This window comes from Equus asinus, chromosome 9 (assembly GCF_041296235.1).
Source record: "Equus asinus isolate D_3611 breed Donkey chromosome 9, EquAss-T2T_v2, whole genome shotgun sequence".
NCBI lineage: Eukaryota > Metazoa > Chordata > Mammalia > Perissodactyla > Equidae > Equus > Equus asinus.
Window position 1 is genome coordinate 22,024,856 of NC_091798.1, and position 24,219 is coordinate 22,049,074.

A 24,219-nucleotide genomic window follows, 5' to 3' on the forward strand; every position below is an offset into this window, starting at 1 on the left:
GAAATAAATCTGGATACTATTTTTCAAGTGGTTAATTGCACATAATTTTTTCCTACTGCAGACTCTGTAAGAGGAGAACAATTCTGGGAGGGGAAGGATTCTTCTTCTCTTCTGTTGATCTGTTTATTGGATAGAGATTTGGTCCAGCCAGAATGTTGGGGTCTGTCTCAACTAACCCTCCTGAACTTTTTTCCTGAGTGTTGAATTCCTCAGGACCTCTGTTTGGTAGCCTAAAGTTTGTAATACCTTAGTTTTTTGTTTCTTTATTTTTATTTATTTATTTTTTTGGTGAGGAAGATCGGCCCTGAGCTAACATCTGTGCCAATCTTCCTCCACTTTATGTGGGACACTGCCACAGCGTGATTTGATGAGTGGTGCTGGGTCTGTGCCTGGGATCTGAACTTGTGAACCCCGAGCTGCTGAAGTGGAGCGTGGGAACTTAACCACTATGCCACCGGGCCGGCCCTGTTTCTTTATTTTTATTGTATAATATTTTAAAAAGAATTTCCTCCTGCAGTTGGAGCTTGGCAACCAGAATTGAGGGAAGAAAATGAGAATCAGTTGAGCACTATTAAACTGTTGTAAACAGGAAGGAAAATAATGTAATCTAAGGTCAAGAGATGAGTTGATTGAGTTTGCTGTGAAGTTAAGGCTGATGGACACTACATCAGCATTTTAAAAACACTTTCAGAGTAAGAGGTAAGAATTCTAAATATATCTGACTTAAAAAAAATGGAGTTGTTGGTAAACATTTTTAGTTTGTTTGAGGTATTCCTTTGGAAAGGGAATTTGGATGATTGTTACGAGCTTCACTCCAAAAAATGAGGCATAGTTAGCTATAGGATTGATTGGTAATGCTAGAAATCTTGAGCAAATACCATAATTCTGTAAAGCTTATCAGTGGGTGAATAAAGGCTTCATTTAGGCAAAGCTGTTACTGAATTTTAGTCATCAATAAAATTCACATCTAAAGTAGAACCCAAATACCAGAAATATCGTACTTCCTATAATAGCCACATTTTGAATTCTGGCTTAAATACATTTACATTTGTTTCACCTTTATATTAGCCGAGGATTCTTTTTCATAGTGATTTTCTCTTGCCTTGACACAAAATGACTATTAAGCCCCACTATTCTCCCTCCTCAAAATTTTGGCACCTGTTACTCCTAAGTTATTAAGAAGATAGCTATTTTAAAAACTTTTTATGGATTCACAGGAAGTTGCAGAGATAGTACAGAGAAGTCTCTTGTACACTCACCTAGTTTTCCCCAGAAGTTATTTTTAATTAAGCCATAACACTTGAATATTTCTCCTTTAGAATTTTTGGGTAGTGATTAAAGCAGCCTGAAGGTGGGTAAGGGTCAGAGTGAGTCACTAATAGTTAATAAATACCCTCCTTCTGCACAAAGAAGGGGTGGGGAGAGACTTTGTGTCTTTTTAGTCAACTCCTAGAGTATTTGTAACGCGTTCTTTTAGAAAAAGCTCAGGTGAGGGCCAGTAGTCAGCCTGCCATCTCACTGATCGGGAAGCCTTCCTCTGCCGAGGTCGCCCTTTGGTGGGCGTTCACAGGGGACAGAAGTATCGTCACCTTAGGACAAGCTGAGGCAGAAGGGCCTGCTAACAGTGCAGACCCTGGCTTCCACCCTGGCACAGTCTGAGTCAGTCTTGGGCAGGGCTGTGGAGTCTCCACTTTTGAACAGCACAGTGTTGTGTTGCAGGAATTAGGTTTTAGGATTTTTAAGAGACCATAGTTTTGTTGCTAAACTCCATGAGGGTAAACATATCAGATTCCACAGCTCATTTGTTAGAAACAGCTTTAAAATAATTGGCTGGGTTATCCTTGCATTGAGATAATAAAGATACAGAAAGGATCCCAAACTCTAGTAAAGTATTAGTTGAAAATAAGATCGAATTACTTAAATGAAGTAAATTTTAGCCAAGAAAAATGGCTAACATTATTGACCTATTAATCTTCACCTGATACTTTAAGGCAGGACATAGTGTTATCCCGTTTTACACGTGCAAAACTGCATGTAGGGAGGGTTAGTAATGCCTCACTGAGGATAGGAAGTTGGTAAGAGAGAGCTGTGAAACTTCACCCCGAACATTAAGATGATTGTAGTTTAGTTCTTCCTAATAAAAGAAAGGAAATTTGTTGTTTATTCACCTATGGAAACATCATGTGAAAGAGTGATGGGGGTAAAATGATGGCTTCTTACGACTTTGAAAATTTTGTTGTTAATAGTGGTCTCACTTCAGATAAGTTATATTTTACATAGTTCTACGTTAAAACACATAAATCACCTCTTCTTCGTCCTGTCTTGAAAAAGTGGTTATTGAGTGACTGTGTATAAGAAAAGGCTAAATGCTCAAAGTGCCTTGCAGTCAAGGAGTAAGGAAGCAAACACTTAGGTCTCAGATGCTCCTAGAATAAGAGGCCTCCCTTTTGCAGAGTCTGATACAGTGAGGAGGGTGTCCTTCCTTTGTGGACTAGCCCAGACCCAAACTTGTCCCACTCCAGGTAAAATAGTCTTCTTCCTTTGTGGTTTGTAAGTATTTGCTTTAAGTTGTTGGTTGGTGGTAGCCAAGCTGACAAAAGACTTTAGGAAGAAAACTATTAGGTGTTAGAAGCAGATATCCTGTTGGTGTTGGCTCTTCCTATATTCCTGCCTGCGTTTAGGTGTGTCCACAGCCGGAAGTACCTAATCTCAACAGAGGTATTCTCAACCTTTTTTGGGGGCTTAAGGGCATTTTAGAGAACCTGAGAACCAAAGACTCCAGGAAAACAGACATATAAAACATTTGCATCTAATGTCAGCCATTCTACCTGACTACCTGAAGCTGATCCTGGGTTCTAAGCACCTGTGCCTTAAAGGATCGACATTAGCATTGTGTTGTGTTTAATACTGTTTGAATCAAATAGTGCATAAAATTAACATGTTGTATGTACATGATGAATTTATTTGGTAGTGTGATACTGTTTTATGTGCAGGAATCTGAGGATAGCAAGTTTAGCTTAAAGATTCTTGATGTTTAGCCCAGACAGGTTGAGCCACAGTTATTTCTAATTCTACATGAGAAATTAGGTTATTGACCCCTGTTTTATTAGAAACTGAGAATTGTAAAGATTTGTTTCTATGCCAGTGCTTTGCAAACTGGATCTGGACCCATAAGGGAGTTTTGAAATCCACTTAATGTGTCTGATTAGCATTAAAACAAATGAAATAGACCAGAGTAGAAAAAAATAGCATTATATATCACATAACATAAGGTTAAGTATTTAGTGAAATTTTTGCTTAATTGTATGTTTATTTACTGTATGTATATAAGCGTGCATGTATACATACATAATTGTTCTTATTGGATTGCAATGTGAAAATATTTCCTAATGTGCGATGTGATTTTAAGAAGTTAGAAGGCCACAGCTCTAAACCTGTCTGGTTTTAAAGTGATTTGAGTATCTGAATTTCTAGTATTTTTGTGTTCTTGTAGTTGTGGGGAGAGGGCTGTGTGGATGAAGGGCCTAAGGGTTGGGATGCAAGAGTAAAGGAGCAGCTGTCCTGGAATCTTTAGCAATTAAGCAATAAAGTTGAGATGGGATTTTACTGAATCAGTGTTTTTGGGTAGTTAAGGCTGAACTTGTTTTGTGAAGCTTTTGAAAGCTGTTATAACCAGGGGAAGATATGTGTTAACAGTTTTACAGTTCCATTTCCTGGACATGCTGTCTTCAGTTCAGTGAGCGTAATATTAGATGACTCTTCATATTAATCTATCTGATAGAACATCCCTTCTGAGTCAAGACTCAAAAGGTCTCTTACATTAGATCAGCTGTCCTGGCATTGCTTAGAGCAACCATTTGAGTATTTCTATTTGCACCTAAAATGTAGGACCAATAAAATGTAGGAGGGCCTTGGGACTTTTGAGGGGAGGTGGCCAGTAGATTCTTGTTTTGTTCTTTTATATGAAATAGTTTTCAGGAAAGGTCATACAAATAAACATTAGGTGTTGTTTAAGAAATTGAATTACAGACGTAACTTAATGGCTTCTTTTTTTCTTTCATTTCTTTCAAAGGTTTGGGCCCCATGGGATCCCTGTGACAGTATTTCCCAAAAGGGAATATAAGGATAAACCCGAAGCCATGCAGCTCCAAAGTAATACATTCCAAGAAGGGACAGAAGTCCAGCGTGGAGCGAGTGGTGCTGTTCCTGGGGATCCCTCTCCTGTCCCGCCTCCCGAGCCGAGCTTGGCTGAAAGCCTGTGGACTTCCAAACCACCTCCTCTCTTCCACGAAGGAGCACCTTATCCTCCCCCTTTGTTTATCAGGGACACATATAACCAATCAATACCTCAGCCACCTCCTCGGAAAATTAAACGACCCAAACGAAAGATGTACAGGGAAGAACCTACTTCAATAATGAATGCTATTAAACTACGGCCCAGGCAAGTCCTGTGTGACAAATGTAAAAACAGTGTTGTTGCTGAAAAAAAGGAAATTAGAAAAGGTAGTAGTGCAAGTGACTCTTCTAAATATGAAGATAAAAAACGGAGAAATGAAAGCGTAACTACTGTGAACAAAAAACTGAAAACTGACCATAAAGTGGATGGGAAAAACCAAAATGAAAGCCAGAAAAGAAACGCTGTGGTTAAGGTTTCAAATATTGCTCACAGCAGAGGCAGAGTAGTCAAAGTTTCTGCTCAGGCCAACACATCAAAAGCTCAGTTAAGTACTAAAAAAGTGCTCCAGAGTAAGAACATGGATCATGCAAAAGCTCGGGAAGTGTTGAAAATTGCCAAAGAAAAGGCACAAAAGAAGCAAAGTGAAACCTCTACGTCCAAAAATGCACATTCAAAAGTCCATTTCACACGCCGCTATCAGAATCCTAGCTCAGGTTCCCTTCCACCCCGGGTTCGTTTAAAACCACAAAGGTACAGGAATGAAGAAAATGACTCCTCTCTGAAGACAGGACTTGAGAAAATGCGGAGTGGCAAGATGGCACCCAAGCCCCAGTCTCGCTGCACCTCTACCCGCTCAGCAGGTGAGGCCCCTTCAGAAAATCAGAGTCCCTCAGACGGCCCTGAAGAGGCCAGCTGTGAGGTTCAGGACACAAACGAAGTGCTTGTGCCTGGTGAGCAGGAGGAACCACAGACACTGGGCAAAAAGGGCAGCAAAAGCAATATCTCTGTTTACATGACCCTAAATCAAAAGAAATCTGACTCTTCCAGTGCTTCAGTGTGTAGCATTGATAGCACAGATGATCTGAAATCCTCCAACTCTGAGTGTAGTTCTTCTGAAAGCTTTGATTTTCCTCCAGGCAGTATGCATGCACCTTCCACCTCCTCCACTTCCTCCTCTTCAAAGGAAGAGAAAAAGCTCAGTAATTCCTTGAAAATGAAAGTCTTTTCCAAAAACGTCTCTAAATGCGTCACACCAGATGGCAGGACCATATGTGTAGGGGACATTGTTTGGGCCAAGATATATGGCTTCCCTTGGTGGCCAGCCCGTATTCTTACTATAACTGTGAGCCGGAAAGATAACGGCCTTTTAGTTCGACAGGAGGCCCGTATTTCATGGTTTGGGTCTCCAACAACGTCTTTCCTTGCTCTTTCGCAACTCTCCCCCTTTTTAGAAAACTTCCAGTCACGCTTTAATAAGAAGAGAAAGGGCCTGTATCGCAAGGCTATCACAGAGGCAGCTAAGGCTGCCAAGCAGCTGACCCCTGAAGTGCGGGCTCTGTTGACACAGTTTGAAACGTGAACATGGACAGTAAGGTAGGCAAGAACCATTGGAAGGCGCCACAGATCTCCTAATTTAGTTAGGAGTAACTTCTATGAAATAGCCTGGCCAAATTGGAGAGAGAAATTGCACTCAGTTGGCTGCTTTTTTTATACTTACCTTATAGCCATTTTTAGACTGAGAAGCTTAAACTGAACAAGCAATCAAATTTTGTCTTAAGGAAGTGAGATTTTAGCAGTATTTTTCAGTTTTGACGTCTAAAACCATCCCAAGGCATAGGAGCCATAGCCTCAACTGAAAATGAATTTTCGCAGGGACTGTTAATTGCCATTTGTACCTAGTACTGTGTGTATGTGTGTATATATATACGGACACGTACATATGTGTGTGTGTATATACACATATATATAAAATATAGCCTGTCACTATGTGACACAGGTTGCATATTCGGGATTGCAGTAAGGGCTGGTGAGCTGGGGGGAATAGTGTGGATATTTAATGACTACTTGCTTTTTAATTAACGAACACTTAGCCTTTCTATGTGCATAATGGTGCAAGAATGGCGCATAGGTGTCTGAAAAACTGAGATGCTTGCTATTCAGTTGCAGACTGGGTAACTATCCCAGTATTTGAGATTGAGACTGTCACAGCTGGCTAGGTTTGAATCATCACTCTCTCTCTTTCGTCCAATGGTTATTTAACAAAAACTTTCAAACTTCTGGTTTGGGAGTTTAGATAGCTTTGTCTTTGGATATGTAAATAGTCGATTGCTGAATTTGGTCAGATTTCCTGACTGGCTGTTCCTAAATTCTTAGGATACGTCCTAGTAAATTACACTTTGTGAATTAATTGTCATATGTGTAATTGTTGCATTTTGGATGTACCTAATTTGATAATTTTTAAAAAATATTTTCATTTAAGGTATCTGTTTGCAGGTCAGAAAATGAGAAAATGTAATTGTGTAATGCTCTGAAATGTAAAAAAACAAGCTGTAAATAAAATCAACTAAATCCAAATTATTTGTGTGTGTTTCTCAAAAAGCTTTGAAAAATTTCAAGTTGGTAGAAAATTATTCTTTGTAATAGTGTGTAGACGAAGTGAAAAATCAAACTTTTATTTTCCTATTTTCCCTATCAGAGAATATATTATCTGAGCGTAGGTAAAATCAAATAGTAAGTGATTAATCAGTATACTCTTAAAATGAGGTTTTGTTGTATAGAGGTCTGATATGCTTCTAGATTTGAGACCCTTCTCCTGCCAATTTCTCATAAATGTGTGGGTTTTAATTTTTTTGTTTTTAGCCTTAATATTTCACCACATGCTTCATTTTTTTAAAAAAAATTTATATTTGGGTAATTAGAACCAGTCTCTTTTCTGCTTGGTCTTCTGCCTCAAGTCCCATTGCTGTTGGGGCTGGTAACTTAGCCTACTATTTTCTGCATGGTCCATCTGTCCCTACGATTTGATTTCTTTGCATTTTTAGCTTTGTATTGTTAGTGAAAAATATATCTGATTGCCTCTGGAGGCAAGTTTATCCCAAGATTTTTAAGTTGCTTTCATACTTTTGTGTCTAACTTTTAAATTTGATACAGTGTCAGTTTGACACTTTTGGAAACTTGAAACTTAAAGAGCAACTTTTTGCAGTTTTCTAAGTAATCCAAGTTGAAATATCTTAGTTACTGTGGAATTAATGATGAAAAGATTAATAGAGATTGAAAATCAATAGTCTGTCAGCTTCCTTAAGATTATGGACTTCTATGATTTATGTACTGATTTCTGCAAAAGCAAGTAGAATTTCCTCTGAGGAACTCAGTCAATGCTTTTTGATTATAATAAACACACAATTGAATAAAAAGATGTTTCACTTGAATAGAACATATTCTTTCCTGCAAACAGAAACAACTATACTATTTTTGAAGTTCTTTGATTATAACAGGTTGAAAGAAGTTCACAGCGTGATTGAGGAGTTTTGAGGAAGTATCTTAAATTATCTGAGTATTTGTTTCAGATTAATAAACTTGTTCATTCAGATATATTTGAATTACAATTTCAGATTTGAATTAGATTTCAATCTAAAGCTCAGAAAGGCTTAAACAGGGTAGTGCAAAAAGCCACCTAAAATATGTAATTCAAAGTCTTTATGTAAAGAAAGATCCAGGTGAGTTTATCATAACATAGTGGTTTTGACAGGATATTGGTAATCAAGTCAAGTGGTTTGGCAAATGTGCTCTTGTGGCATAAATCAGATTTGATTTGTTTCAGAAGCTATGGGAAAAAAGAAAGAAAATAATAAAATCATGATTGTTGAATACAAAAGTAACACCCAGTTTCCTCTAGTCCATCCCTTTGAGGAAAGGTTGAAGCATAGTCACAAGTGTGCATGATCTCTAATTATCATGCCGAATGATCCCTCCATTCTAAACTGGCAGTTTGGCATATTTTATCTGAAGTTTAGGGAATAGGGAAACAAATTTTAAAGAATTTCTGTAGTCTTAAAATATACATTCCATACACTAATCCAATAGCTGCACATTAACGTTTTACTCAAATAGAAATTTCTTAAGCAGCCAGATAAATTTGTCTAGTGTCTACTACAGATGGAGATGGATTTGAATTGGGGGAATTGTAGCCATTTTTCTTTTACATTTTTCTTTAAAATGATTAAAGGAGGCATTTACTCTTTGTACAGAGATAACCAAATGGGTTTTTCCCTCTTGCAGAGAGAGAACTCAGTTTAGGCCAAATCTCCAGCCATCTAAGAAAAATGGCTAAAACTAAGGATTACAAGGGGAGACACCAGGTGAAGTAAGAGCTGTCCAAAAAGCCAAAGATGGGGCCGGCTCTGGCCAAGTGGGTGGGTTCGCGCGCTCTGTTTCAGCAGCGTGGGGTCTCCCTGGTTTGGATCCTGGGCATGGACATGGCACTGCTCATGTAGGCCGTGCCAGGGTGGCGTCCCACATAGCACAGCCAGAAGGACCTACAACTACAATATACTACTGTGTTCTGGGGGGGGGCTTTGGGGAAAAGAAGAAAAAGATTGGCAACAGATGTTAGCTCAGGTACCAATCTTCAAAAAAAAACCCAAAAAACAAAGATGTCTTTATTTCTAGAAATTCTCAGAAATTTAAAAGCATCAGAGTATTTTTCCCTTTTAGTTTTCTAGAATTTATAGACCAGAGAGCTGACTGTTTATTTGAAAGGAAATATCTATTTGACTTATTTGTGGAAACAGAGACCTAAAAGGTATCAGTGAGATGAAGTAGAATTCACTAGTCTGAAGCCCATTTGCATGACTTGATGGTGTGTCCCTCTGGTTTTGATGGGAAAATCTATAAATAGTAATTTTAGATTAGTACCAAGACTAGACAGGAATATACGTCTGAAGACAGACTGCAGGCAAAGAATATGGAACTGTTACTGAAGTCAACTAAATGGATATGTTTGCATTAGTGGGTCCGAGTTTCTAATTTACAAAAGATTGAGATGCACCCCTATTTGAGCAGGTTGTACTTAATATTGGTTATGTTGAAGGAAAGATACACATTTACATTCTTTTATATGCATATACATACCTTTATATAGAATAACTCAATTGAAATACTTTAAGAAATCTATAATTTGAATCTAAAATTAGATTTCCCTTTTAAATTGTGAAGTTTTCTGTGGTTTGTGCTGGATTGATTCACTTTGTTAAGTACTCAGAGAAGAAACTGGCATATGTCTGGTAAAGTTGATAATGTTTTGATTCAGGATATTTTGACTTGGGCCCAGTGATGGCCTCCAATAGGGAATTTGCCAGAGAGAAGGAAGACCCTATTTCTAAGTTGGGACAAATTTAGTGTTTGCTTTGGGATTGCATTAATATGGTTGCTGTTAAAACAATCTCTAACTGAAAGGCGTAACACGGAATTTAGAAATAGAAGAAGAGGCTAGTGGTGTACCAATTGCCAGGAGAAAATAAAACAGCTAAGCTACGTGAATTACTTTTATCTGGTTCTGGCTTAGTTAATAGGCTCTTCATATTCTGTATTTACAGTTTGTACACTTACTGTATTCATTCAACGGAGTGAATAGAATTAAAAAATGAAAGCTTTAGCAATTAAGATGCTCTGTTGTGCTATTTTGAATCAAGGAATAGGAAGTTTAAAGTCATAGTGATATAGATGGTCTATATATTTTTAGTTTTCCAGGATGTCTTGGTGTCTTTATCTTGCATAGTTGGCACTAAGATCAGAATAGAAACAGTTCAACTTTTTTTGTTTAATCTGTACTCAAGTAAGAGACTTAACATTTATAGATTCAAGGATTTTTTCACTTGTGACTTTAGGTAGAAATAATTTTCTCCTTGTCATACTAATAGAGCACTGTAATTTGTGTTTTATGTTTGGTATTTTAAAAATTGTCATTAAATGTACCTAACATAAAATTTACCATTTTAAACATTTTTTTAAAGGGTACAGTTCTGTGGCATTAAGTACATTCACATTGTTGTGCAGCCATCACCACTATCCGTCTGTAATTTGGTTTTTGATAAAAATCTTTTAAATTTGGGATGGTATTGTTCTAAAAGGTGTTCGGAAATTAAGTCACAGGAGTGTTTTTCTTGGTCAAGCCCTGTGATAGGAACATGATGCTGGCAGCCTGGCTTCCAGGATTCCTTCCTAATTAATCTGCAGTCTTGGACAGTGCTCATAATGGTGCCCCCATTTTTAAGGACTAATCGCCTCTTGGTGAAAGTTTTAGGTGAATTAGTGTGCTTGCATTTACCCACTAAGTACTCTTAAGAGTCGGTTTAGGTTAAAACCATCCCCTCCCAGTGACAAAAACAATTGTTTTAGACAATCTTATGAATATGGAAACCATTTTAATAATTTTAGTAATAGAATTAATTAGTTTCCAAAACTTAAATTATTTACATACCATCACATTTTTGCCATATTTTCAAATTTGCGTACTCTTACTTTTTCCACTTATTATGCCAGTACAATTAATGGAAAACAAATATGCCTTGATATATGTAGATAAATCTATTAAAATTCTGAGATCATCTTGTGTACCACACTTTGGTAAAAATATTGATTTAAGTTAATTTTTACATCATGCCTTTTAATCCATCTTGGGATGGATTGAGTCAAATTTTAATGCATCTACTTAATCTCTGAAAAAACTAACTGCCAAACTTGAGTTTTTTCTTATAGATGTCTGTGTTATTATGGCACAAATTACAGATTGGTTGTAGGGAGATATAAAGGAAAAGAAACTGTAGACTCAAAAATAATCAGGATTTATCAAAATGCTGAATTTGTGAGTCAAATTATCATTTTCCAGCTGAATAAATTAGATGGTTTTTGTTTGTAAAACAATTTCTTAAACCTTTCATGTGAAGACAGATCAGTTTTTAAATACCTGGTCTTAAAACTTGACTTAAGCATGAATTAACTATTTTTTCTTCAAATTCCTGGTATTTTTGTAAAGTCTCATTAAAAATAAGCTGAGGGGCCAGCCCGGTGGCGCAGCGGTTAAGCGTGCACATTCTGCTTCAGTGGCCTTGGGTTCACCGGTTCAGATCCCGGGTGTGGACATGGCACCGCTTGGCAAGCCATGCTGTGGCAAGCGTCCCACATATAAAGTAGAGGAAGATGGGCACGGATGTTAGCTCAGGGCCAGTCTTCCTCAGGAAAAGGAGGATTGGCAGTAGTTAGCTCAGGGCTAATCTTCCTTTAAAAAAAAAAAAGCTGAAAACACAGCCATTATGTAAATACTGAATTTTCCTTGTACCATAAGAATGTGACAGTTAACATCCTTTTATTGCCTTAGAAATCTGAATCTTAACCAGAAATCATGATTTAAAACCCCTTATACTTTTTTCTATCCCAGTGTCAGTATCTAGAAGGCAAACTGGATACTCCATAGCTAAAGTGTTATACTGTTGTCACATTTTTTTCCTTTTCATGTAAACTAAAAAACTTGAAATTATAATGCATATCAAGTTTTAGCAAGGGCTTTTTTTTTTTTTTAATATGTGAGATAATTTTGTAACTCTGAGTGTCCCTATTTATTTCTCTCCAGCACAGAGATTCACTTAAAAGCTATTGAAAAGCCTAGAAGGAATATAGCTTTTCCCCCTGGTAAAATATCACAGAATTTTTGCTTGTCTGAGAATGTTTTTGTAGAAATGTGAGGGTCATCCTGTTGAGTGTAGAAGATAGAAAGGCATACTCAGGAGTCTATAACTCACCGGTGATGCTGGTGAGCTGGAGCATTCATTAACATTTGTGCACCACTAGTGCCCAATATCACGTTTTTATTGAACAAACAATCATTCTCTTCCACTTTTCTGGCACATGGTTGAAAGTACAGGTGCTTGAGCCAGATTTCCTAGATTCAGAGCCTGACTTAGCTCTGCCACTCCAAGCTGTGTGATCTTAGGCAGGTGACCTCAATGTCATCATCTGTGAAATGAAGAGAATAATAGTACCTCCTCAAGGTAATTGTGAGAATTTAAATATTTAAAGCAATAAAGTGCTTGGCACAAAGCCTGTGTAAATACTTGCTATCATTACCACAACCACCACTTTCTGTGTCTGGCATAGAAATTTCATTCTGGTAGCTTGGTATTTCTGCAACATACACTCAGTATAAACAGAAAAAATGTTATAACAGTGTTACCTGGAAATTACAGTAATCATAGTATGATCATCCATAAATATCTAGAAGTAAGCATGAACTATTTCCAGCTGGCATTTGTGGAAGGCAGCTGGGTTGGAGGTCATGGGGATTATAGTGAAGGAGGATGCATGAACGTTGTATTTCAACTCTTGCCCCATTCATTTAGGGATGGCGTCAGTTCCAGGAGTCTTAGTCTTCCACGTCTGCTCTCCCTTATGCCAAGGACAGGGGCTGACATAGGAGGGATGGTAGTCTCGACCACTTCTCGTCTCAGAAGCCTGGCACATCCCAAATCCTTCCAAAGAGAATGAGAAGTATCCTAGCTGGTGGGGCTCAGGGGCATGTCCTCTTGGGAGAGCTTTTCCAAGGTATTAGAACCACAAAGCTACACTTGTCAGCTTTTAAGTAGCAGAAATTAGCTAATTTGCACAGATGCTGTGTTCCCCTGGGATTCTGGCATTTTATTATTCTAGTATTTTGCCAAATGGTGAAAAAGTGGACGTTAATTCGAACATTCCCTTTTATTTTTTTACTGCTACTGGTATGATTGAGTAGGAGATTTTTTCCCCTTCCTAGGAGGGAAATACCTCGCATTCCAAGGCCTTGATCTGTGTGCGTTGTGGCTGTATATTCCAGAGGGTAGTCATTTTTACCCATGGCTCATTTTTGAGATGCTGTTGATTACAAACCTGTGATTTCCCCCCACAGTGTAGCTTTTAGCAGGAAATCAGGCTGGAAGCGGTACATCTTGGTGTGAGTCCTGGTATGCTGGGAAGAACTATGCGGTTTCGTAAAGCCCTAGAAAAATAACTGGTCAGAGAAATAGCACTGGGCTAGAAAACCAGAATCTCTTGTAAAACAATAATATTCTATTACTGTAGAATAATAATTGAATAGCTATTTTTCTAACCAGTTACTTATGCTTTTTCCTGCTTGGTCATGTTGCATCATACTATACTGTATTAAGAGAAAATTTATATTGAATGTTCAGTCATTGAATAAGTGCATGTATATAATCTTAATTCTTTAGGTTTTAATTCTGGGCTTTGCCACGAGAGCATGACCTTTTCTGCTTCCTTCTTTCATGCACTCTAAAAGGGAAATTGAATGTTTGTGTATCCTGTTCTTATCTGCCCCTTATATCTCTGCTGCCTCCCAGGAATAGTTGCCATGCTTGCATGTAAGCTTTCTCTTAAGGACAAAATAAGTAATTTCCAATGAAATCGCTGCCTTTCCTGAGGGTCTCTCTCCATTTAGTGCATCACTGCCAGGAGTCCCTGACTCTTCCTAATGGATCCTGTGCATGTGGTCAATTTCTAAAGAAATACTCTTGAGACCCTAAAAGCATCGAGGGAAACTCATCTTAAACACCAGCAGAAAAGAATCATGCGCCAGGCCCTGTGGACCAGAGACTGGCAGGTTAATAGTTCCTGTGGAGTTTGAAGGGATGGGAGGGGGAAATAAATGCACAGGGAAAGACCATCTGCTCTGAGGCAGCTTCTTGACTCTTGACTAGAATCAAAAGGAGGTTCTTCAGAGTGATTGTGGAACGCTAACAAGTTGTACTTATGGAAGGAGAGGTTCAGAGATAAATTGTGCCTTCAGATTGCTTTTATTCTTGTGTGATTGCTGTTAGGTTATAGTTAATAGTAATACTTATAGTATATTAAATATACCTAAATAGTATAGTTAAGTTTTCCTGGAACAAAAGGGTAAATAACCTCATTATTAAACTTCATTTAAGAAAATTGTTCTCTGAGTTAAAATTCAGAAGTAATTATGTTTATAGGTCAGGTGTATAAATTATCTCCTTTTCAGTGTCAGAAAAGCATTTTTAAAGTTTTTAATTATGTGGTACTGCTTCTGATTTAACTTGCCATTTTAAAAATATTTTATTATAAGGACTGAACATTGTCTAAATCAGTGATCCCAGAGTTGCCTACACTGATGTGATAGACGAGTTGTTTATTTATACTTAAAGTAGGGAAGTAAGCAGACAAGCAAATATGTTTAAAAAAATAAGGCTTAAAATAGCAATCCTTTATTTGAAATATGCTTAGTATTTGAAGTCTCTGTTCTGAAAGCCTAAGTGAGAAAGCTTGTCTCGTCACACTTATTTCAAGCAGGTGTGATCTCGCAGTCTGTTCAGCCTCAGCAGTATTCGCTGGTGGGCGCTGGTGGGCACTGGCATTAAAGGAGAAAGGGATTCAGGCAGTTTTTGGTCATTCTGCGAAACAGGGTCTCTGAACTCCTTAATGATGAGTTCAAATACGAATAGGGATGACGACTTCAGCCCTCCTTGAATACTGAGATCAGGACTCCACCGCTAGGCTAGTGTTAGGCTAGGAAAAGTTTTTTGTGGGGACGTTAAATGTGAGTTAGCATTGGAGGGCCGCATCTCGGTGTGCCCTGAGGCATTTTGCTGCTGAATGGACTAGGGCCGGAGGGTGCCCTCTCCTGGCCAAGGCTGGTGTGTACACACCTTGAGTCTGTTTTCCTTTAGTACAAAAGCTTCACATTCTGTGAAGCCAGCAAATTACCTAGAATAAATTCATTATGAAGATTCAACTGAATTTTGGTCTTATTTTTAAATTTTTCTTTTTTGGTAAATGGATTAAAAAGAACTTGAATGACTGCTTTATTTTTGTTAACTTGGTTTTTTCTACCATAGGTCTCAACAAATGGCAGCTATTACATCAGACAGTGACGAGTGCTGCTGCTCCCTTACAGTGTCTGACAGACCACTGTGGATTCAGACTGGGAGCATTGAAGTTAACAGTGAAACGGGCAGGTCTGTCTGTGCTAAGCCCTGCCACAAAGTGAAGAGGGCATCATGTCATTACTTGATCATTCCCCAAGTAGCTTAGGCTAGACGTGAAACAATTCATTAATTGCTTTTTCTTAGTTTTCATTGACCCTGGTAGCTAGGTGTACTTCATGTAGGTGAGAGTTCTCATGAGTGAAAATAACTTTCAACTGATGTTACCTGCTGTGGAAAAAAGTAGAGCCAGCCTCCTTCCAGCTTCCATGAATTGAGAGGCGTTTCTCTAGGGTGGTAGAAGTCAGGCGTCATCGCAGATTATGTCAGATAGCAACAGAGTCTCCATGGAAAGTCCAACAGTGGATTTCTTTATCTTTTCACTATCTCAATCTTTCTTTGTCAATTTATATTCATTACTTCTTAATGTATATGTAAGAATATATATAACCATATATGAACATATATATATATTCTTAGTGAATTAACTTCAAAACCATTGTCATTTACATAAGACAAGTCAAAGCTCAGAGGGTGGCAAAAGATAATGCTGAAATGTAGTTGTAATCTATTTAATTAAGTACATTTATTAAAACCTGTTTGGATACGCCTAAGAGGCTTATTTTGGGCTTATACAGCAGGAAAAGTTTAGGGATTTTTGTGCTGCTTTTGAACTGTGATCTTTTCGCTTTCCTGCATTAAGGCTATGTAGCCCTCTGGCGTCAGCGGCCACTGGAGAGCTGTAATTGGGCTGTATCGCTGCATTTGAGCTGTAGTTTGCAAGCTGGGTCGGAATGGCACATTCGGGAGGAGAGACTGAGGCTGGGAGATTTTGGACTCTTACCTGTATGGGATGGTGGCCACCCTTGCAGTGATCTCTTGAGGGAATCCCGTTTTTTTTAGGGTTTCGCTCCTCTCATAGGAATGGTAAGATCTGCTTCAATCCTTGGCTTTCTTGCCAACTTGAATAGGCCTCACTAAGGTTGAAGCCAGATACTGAGAGAGTCCTAAGTAGAAGTAAATGGAATTGTGCATGGATTGGCTGTTTACCTTTTCTCCTTTCATTTTATAAAATGGGGACATGTACCTCCAAAGTTCTTTGTGAGTCTACATTTATTAGTAGTATACTTATATTAGTATAATATGTTTTTAGAAAATAAAAACTTAGCTCGATGTCAAATTTTAAAACAGTTAATCATTCTGTTTCTTCAGAAGCAAGGATTACCTTCACCTTCCATTCTGATATGTGCAGTATTTGTGCTTCGCAGTAGCTTTTCATTGTTCTAGAAGAAACGTGATAGAAGCCCTGTGAAATTTATCTTACAGGCCTGCTCCAGTAAGTGAAGGAGGCACAGCAGCCCTGGGAAGTTAACAAAAGGCCAAGAGTTCTATCACAGAATGGGAAAGATGCCTACTTTGAAATGTTTGAAAGAAATATCGGGAAGGATAGGGGTGGTTTTCCTTTTTTCCTTTTTGCATTCTGTGTTTATTTTGTCTGTCGTTATTCCACTGAAAATACCATATCTTTGGTTTAAAAATACATTTGACCAAAAAAATCATCTTTCTCTTCACGGGTCACCTCTTTTGGAATTCAAACTTTTAGTGGTACTTAGGCCCCCAGGTTTGAGAGGCATAATCAGAGATTATAGAGGGTTTCAATGGGCTTCTTACCACATGTTGGTATTAAAGGGAGATTGGTGACGTTGGGCATTCTGGTCACTGGTCGTCATTCTGGATGTTGGGCTACTTGGCAGTGATTTTTATACGCTTTGCCCTTTATAAATGTTCCGTTGAGTCCTGACTTTTGTTGGAGGTGTGGTGCAGAGTGCCTCTGCCGACACTCCAGTTTGCTGGTGTAATGAGGGACACTGTGGTTAGTCTAACTAGTGTGTGGAAGTTGCCCTCTGGTTGTAAACTGGTGCTCTTGACGCCTTCTGATGTGCTGTGTCTGCCTCTGAGGAGGCCTCCTCCACGCCCCTCTCTTTGGCTTTTTGCATGTATGTAGACAGTGTGGTCTGCAGCTGATTTTTACACAGCCTCGTTTTGTAGGTAACTTTGTTCGCAGGCCTGTGGCGGCCTGTGCTAGAGGAAGGCTGCTGGTGCCCCCAGTGGTCCGCGGCTGCCAAGCTCACTTGCAGAGTTTTGGATCGTTACCCGAGAAATGGCAGCATAAAGGACAAAGCTGAAATTCACCCTTTATTAGGCAAATATTCATAAACAAGTATTTTTAAAAATACACTCAAGTGCAGATTGACCGTGTGAAGGTGCCAACCATTTTATTTGTGTTGGAGCTTGGCCAGATATACTTCAGAAATAACATGAATGCTTCTGGTGGTTTAGAATGGCATTAAGTTGTTTTCTCAAAAAAATAATGGTCATGTTTAACTGATTTAAAACAAAAAATTAGGTGTGATCCCACAATCTATAAAGGGCTTAATTTAAACAACGAGGACATCATTTTTCTCATATAATTACTTGTGCTTAACTACATTTTCTTCCTTTTCTTTACTATATTTCAGCACAAAGACATTAGCAGGCTGCTGGTTTCATGGACCTGTACCGCAGTGACAGAGAACACCAGAGCATCAGGATGAATGCAGTTGGAGACTCAGATTGTTCAAGCTGCACTAAGAAGTACATGTCAAGGCAGTGGTTAACATCAACGGTCTATAAAGGGGCATTGCAAATCGTGCTGTATTAAACCGAAGAATAGGCATTAGGGAAATATTTTATAAAAAATGAACTATTGCAATAAATTGAGCATGAGATGAGGAGAAAAGTGATGTGAAATACGCATACAAAAACCTTGAGTTTTATGTCTGGAGAATCAGTGACAGTAACATCTTTTGAACGTGAAGTTCTTATCAGTACAGTTTGGACAGGCGTAAAAGGCATAGGAGGATGGCCAAAATGCTGAAATATTTTTCATACTAAAACTTTGTGCTTACTTCAGTGTTTGTTAATCAGTTCAGCTATGAGCAGAGGTTATTTATCAAATGGCTCTCCTCTGAAACAGCAGTAGTCACACATGCCGAGGCCAAGGTTTCCTTCAGGGTGCCACTGGAAACGGGAGAAAAGATTATCTAACATCCTGCTAAAAGGATGGCAAAGTGCCCCACCCCATCCCACAAAGAATTTGGATCTTTTCTTTAATAAAGCAGGGCTGTATTATCTTGAATATATGTTTGCTTGTTGGAACATATTAAGATGTATTTATTTGCCACCAGTATTTAACATTTTGTGCACATTTTTATAATACATTCTTATCTTTCAAATTCTGACTCAGAGTGGATAGGCTAGTGCTGATCTTGGAGTGAAAATGTATACTCTAGGAGCCAGTTCTTAATTCTACTGAGCTGGAAAGGCTTTTTAGTATTCTCCCTCTCCTTTCTGGTTTCCTCTAGTTTAGAAAAGGTGACAATATCTGAATTTTGATGTGGACCTCTCTTCACGAAGAGCCCCTCCTTCTAAGTGCAAGAAATTCTCACAGGGGCCAGGTGGGACTTGGCCCAAAGAACAAGCAGCGGAAACAGACCCATAAGGACGGCATCGAATTCTTCATGCCTGGAGCATGAATTCTTATCAATGGAAACCGTAATGTTTTTCTTGTCTTTAGAAAATACATATTATGAAAAACCTTAATTTTTCTTTTTTAATGAATGGAGAAAACATTAATGAGAAAACCAGATGGACCTGTTAGTACTACATTTTTAAGGCATTTTATATTTGATGGTGCCATGCTTTTAATAATAAAACAAGTTTTTTAGCGGCAATACTGATTTATTTTTTAAACCAGAAAGATAATCCATATTGATTACTTAATATAAAAAGGGGAAAATGCCAAAAAATAAAAAAATACAAAATTCATTTGAAGCAACATAAGAGATAACTAACTGAGCATTTGGCTCAAGTGTCCAAACTTTCCCTAATCTTACTGTATAGGTGTGGAATGAATAATGTCACACTCAGGATTAATAAAAGGTTCTGGGTGAGTTGAGAACATTTGCTCTAACAGACGAGGATCTGGTTTACGACTCGAGAAGAAAGGGTAAGCGGTCTTGCTTCTAGTGAGTTTAATACAAATCCTAATTACACGGCAAGTTATTAAAAGTGTTGATCACATTCTAAAATTGTATTTTTGGAAAATTCTTTATCATGAAGTCATTATACAGTTGATCAACTCTGGAAGAAGTCAGCTTGGAGCTGTAGCAGCAGGGGTTCTAAAGAAGACGTGTACTTCCGTGGGGCCCCCGCCCCGCAGCCCTGGGGCTTCAGCCGGGTCTGTCCTGGTCATTCAGGTACGGACCCCAGCTGTACCTTTCAGGCTCACTTCAAGAACCAGATGGCCCTCGAGCTGTGGCAGATTGTATACGCAAGATTTTTAAGCTTCAGAATTCTTTATTTGTGCAGAGTGATGGAAATGACCAAGAAGTAATATAAAGGCAAAAGAATTGGGAGAGGTCAGATTTTAAGTATCTAAATATTTTTTCTCATGACAAATTCTCAAAGGTGTTTTGTTATAAACCAGATTTTCATTTTGTAAAAAATGAAACTTGGTGGTATTTAAAATCTAGACATACCATGTTGCTGTTTCACGTTCATTGCTTTAGTTGCTTAATATTTAAGCTTTGCTTCATGCTGCCTTTGTCTGTATTTCAAATCTTCACAAGCCTATTTCATTTTGTAGACTTGAATGACAAAAATTGTTTCTCATCAAAAGTATGCTGAGACTTAAATGTTAAAGAATGTTGTGTAACATTTATCCAATAAAGTCTTGATTTTTTTTTTTTTAATTTAGTTATTTAAAAGCTCTTTACTTTTTAGGAGTTAGGTTTTAAAGGTTATTATTTTTTTAACTGTTAAAGTCCAACCATAGCTGTTTTAAGTAGTATTGCTTCCTTATAGGAGAACGACCTGTAGGCTTTTAATCGTTGGGAGCTTTGATGGGGCCTCTTTATGGACAAGGATAGAGGAAGGGGGAATAATTAGGACCCTGTGCACAAACATCACTGTTTTCTTTTCTGGTGGAAACAGATAACCTACCCTTCAGAGTTGGATGTAATTAAACAAACATATACTGGTGAGTTTTTTAATTTTAAGGAGTCCTGCCCTTATGGATACATGGTTCGTTCTTTAAAAGCCCAGCATGTCCAATGTGAGGTCAAGTGTTTGGCTGGAAACACTCAGCTGTCAGGAAAAAACTAGTCTCTTAAAACCTACAAGACAGTGGAGATTTTTTAGGACTGACCCAGAAACTTCTGTCAGTGTACCTTTTTTTACCCCCATTTGAGTAAAGCAATCCTTTAGAAGGCTGCCTGCTATTCCAGAGTATACATGGAGTCTTTAATCTCATACGTTCTCCCAGTTCATTTAAATGAGTGTAAAAAGGAGGCTACTGGAATCTGGCTCTGTGAATATCCTTTTTTCCCTCAAGTTTCCCTCTCATGAAAATGGAACTAGAGAAAACCAGGCATGGTAAACAAGCCACGTGCACAGCATCCGGGAAGGCCTACATGAGACCCCTCCTCCCCCATACCACTCCTGATCACGTGGTACACATGTGTCGGGCTGTTTGCACACAGAGGGAATGAGTGAGGGAACCCATGGATGCAACTTAGGATCTTTTTGGTGCTGTCTTCAGTCAAGGAAATATGATAAGTTTAGGTTCATGCCCTGGAGTCACATATGGGCTGTGCCAGTGCCTCCCTGAGCATGCTGGGTATGTCTCTGCGAATACGCACTAGATAAAAGGAAACTGCTTCCTGCTTTTATAGCTGATAGCTCCCTTCTCTTTTGCACAATGATTCTTCCTTCAGTGCTCTGAACAGAGCACACTGCTTCTTAAGCATACTTTCTCTAGTGACGAGTGTGCTACCAAATCTTTGTTTATTCAGTGAAATTTCATGGCCTAACAGCTCCTTTGCTTTGATATTGAGAAGGTAATGAACCTGGAGTGAAAGAGAATACAACTCAGGAATACCGTGTCAGAGGAAGAAAGAGCTGGCTGCACACAGTGGCTATGTCACTGTCCCTAAGAGTTAAGAAGACTTGTACATCAGCCCTTTCATCATTCCCACATGAGGCGCGCACGACTGTAGAAGCGACCTTCTAGCTGTAAGGAGGGAAACTGAGGTGGTGCTATTAAGAGGATGCTTCAATACGAATAACTTGCTGTAGTCTAAGGTAGAGACATGGATTCTAATCTTAGTTCTGTCAGTTCTTCTGTCCATTGGTGACAGAAGCAGCATGCAGTGGCTGCACTGGCTAAAACAAGCTGTGGGAAATAAGTGTCTAAATACAAACCCTTCAGTTCCTACTCAACCAAGGCCAAAAACATGGGCGACATTAGGAAATTTTTTTCCTTGAGTGAAATATTCTATAGTCTAATGTTTCAGAATCCTGTCTAAGCTCAGTGCCTAACTCCTGTGGGTCCTGCGTACAGGGCTCAAACCTCAGGTCTGAAGGCAAACTTCATCAGCAATGTGGAGTGCCTTGAGGTGGCGGGGAGCCTACTGTTGTCACTGCCCCAGAAAAGCACAGCCAGCAGCCTCAGTAAGACACAAGGCAAACCTTAGAGAAGACAGTGATGGGGTGACCTTCACATGTTTAAAGGCAGCTTCTTGAACACCTGTGGAAAATGAGGCAGGGGCTGTCCCCGTGGCTAAGTGGTTACGTTCACACGCTGCACTCTGGCAGCCCTAGATTCGCTGGTTTGGACCCTTGGCGTGGACCTATGCACCACTCATCAGGCCATACTGAAGCAGCATCCCAGATAGAAGAACTAGAATGATTTACAACTAGGATATACACTATCCTTTATACAAATATACAAAATCCATGTATATGTACATGGGCTTTGAGGAGGGGAAAAAAAAAAGAGGAAGATTGGCAACAGATGTTAGCTCAGGGCCAATCTTTGTCACCAAAAAAAAAAAAAAAAAAAGGAAGAAAATGAGGCAGGCTAGAAAAGCTTTTGCAGCACAAGCTGAAGCTATAACTCCTGGCCTCTGATGCCAACTCTGCCAACAGCAGAATCCAGTCAAAGTGTCACATAGACCTAGGAAATTATCAGACCTTTTCTCCCAGTTAACTTCATGAGGCAAAGTTGCAAATAAGTATATTCTGTTTTGGGACAGTCAAACCATCCCTGTAAAGCAGTCTTGTTTACTTGAGACCAAGTACCACAGAGTCCACCAAAACCTACATCCTTTGAAATTTAAACGCTCTTCTCCCCACCTCACTCCCTTCCCTTGCTTCTGTCCCTGGCATTCTGTCCCTGAGGACTTCTGTCTTTAGTTTGAAGACTTTCACGTTTGTCTGTTTCTGACTTGCTACATTTGGTGGGGTGTGTGTGTGTGTGTGTTGGGAGGGCACCCGTGTGCTCAGGCGGCATGAGGCGGTTGCTTCGTGTAAGCCTAGGCTGGGGTGTCTGATGCAGATGTCAGTCTGGCACAGCAGCCCGTGCAGGGACCATGAAGTTCCAGTAACCTCAGATCTCTCTCCACACATCTGTGACTAAGGGTTCCCTGAAGAGCCTTTGGGTAGTCCCCCTCACAGCTGTAATGATGCCTGATGGCTTAGGACCCCCAGGGCCTGGTGGGAACTCCCCTCTGGGTAGGCTATACTTCCCACCAAGCCAGAACTAGCAGCTGGGACTGAATCCCATGCCATGCTTTAGCTACGGGGGAAATGTGAGCCTCCCGAGTTTCCCCTTGAGTGAAAGGAAAAAGGAGGAGGGGGGTCAGATTTCTAGCTCTCGCTGATAGAACTTAACTCCTGTATGATGGAGCTAATTCCTAGCGTGCAGACCTCAGAGGGTTGGAAAGTTAGCAGCAAACTGAGTAAGAATATTTCCGACCTTTGTGATGGTAGACTGGTACAACCAACCCACCCCATACACCCATCCCTAGCTTCAACAGTTACCAGCGTGTGGCCAGGGAGATGGAAAGTTTTGATGCCTGAAATATGAGGGCATCCTCACTAGTTTTTATAAGCAATTTTATCATTGGTTTCTTTGCCCCTTGCAGGGTTTAAGCAGTCGTTCTGATACTCTACAGTTATTTCAGCCCTGCCGCCTCTTGGGCTGGCTGGTGGCAAGTAATCCATTTCTCATTTGCAGGAGCGTTAATGGACTCGGTGCAGTGCGGGCTCAGGGCAGCTCTCCGCACAACACAAGGAGGTGACTGGAAACGGTCACCTCCTCTCTCTGTGCGGCTTTTAATTGTGCGTTTCCCCAAAGGAACAGATTTTTCAGGCACTTCTGGTGGAATGTTCACAGGCTTCCTTTGTAAAAGAAGTCCAGGTGATGGAAGGACCAAGCTTGTTAGTACGGAAGTGCAGCAGGGCGGACTGAAGAGGATCATAAACATCTCACTGAAACTACTTCAAGGAGATTTCCTAGGGCCTTTCGGGTACACTTCTGCTGACAGGAGTATTAGAGGAAGAGTTCAATGCCTTAAGAAATAGGGAGGCATGAGGTGGAGAGGTGAAAGGCAGGATGAAAAAGGGGCGTGATCACAGAAAGCAACGCAAACAAACGACAGCCGACAGCCGGGCGGGCAGCGACACTGGGACACTAGACACAGCTCCAGCGGCTCCAGGCTTTCCTTTTATGCCAATGGCACGCTTCAGGGAAAGCACAGATAACGCAGGAAAAGGGACAGGGACTTAAGTCACACTAATTTTCCCTGTCCTGTGTGGTGTCTCAGATTTGCACTCTGGTCTTGGAAAGTTATTGGACCTTTCCCTTTAAAGATCTTTCTCGAGGAGATTAAAGCAGCCGTTAACTGGCACAGCGGTTCTCAGCCTCCTTGGTCTCCCATCATAGCCTCCCCCTTTGACATTCCAAGTTCTGCTAAACCCGTTGTAAAACACAAGATTTGCAAGTCTGCTTAGCTCTTAGGATCAGACAAACAACCCTTGCCAATACATCTTCCGACCAGGTTTACATTTAACACCTGCTGCCAGCTCCCCAATCCAACAGTCTATTCAGAGTAAAATGCCGCCAGGAAGTCCCTGTATCTGGGTTTCCTAAATCAGTCTGGATTCTAGCTCGAG

The 24,219-nt window shown here is 39.6% G+C and overlaps 1 protein-coding gene across 7 annotated transcripts in view; it reads left to right on the top strand.

Annotated features, from left to right (window-relative positions):
* PWWP2A (PWWP domain containing 2A) overlaps positions 1 to 19,953 on the top strand; it is a 33,732-nt gene extending 13,779 nt beyond the window's left edge. For 3 of the 7 annotated variants that reach the window (XM_070517137.1, XM_070517141.1, XM_070517142.1), the window contains one exon: positions 4,073 to 8,001. In XM_070517137.1, coding sequence (XP_070373238.1) covers positions 4,073 to 5,756 — 1,684 coding nt within the window. In that variant the 3' untranslated portion in view covers positions 5,757 to 8,001. Of the gene's footprint in view, positions 1 to 4,072; positions 8,002 to 15,075; positions 15,196 to 17,681 lie in introns of those variants that run through there. The other 4 variants (XM_044777717.2, XM_044777718.2, XM_070517138.1 and 1 more) reach the window with 4 other exon arrangements.
* The last annotated feature ends 4,266 nt before the right edge of the window (positions 19,954 to 24,219 follow it).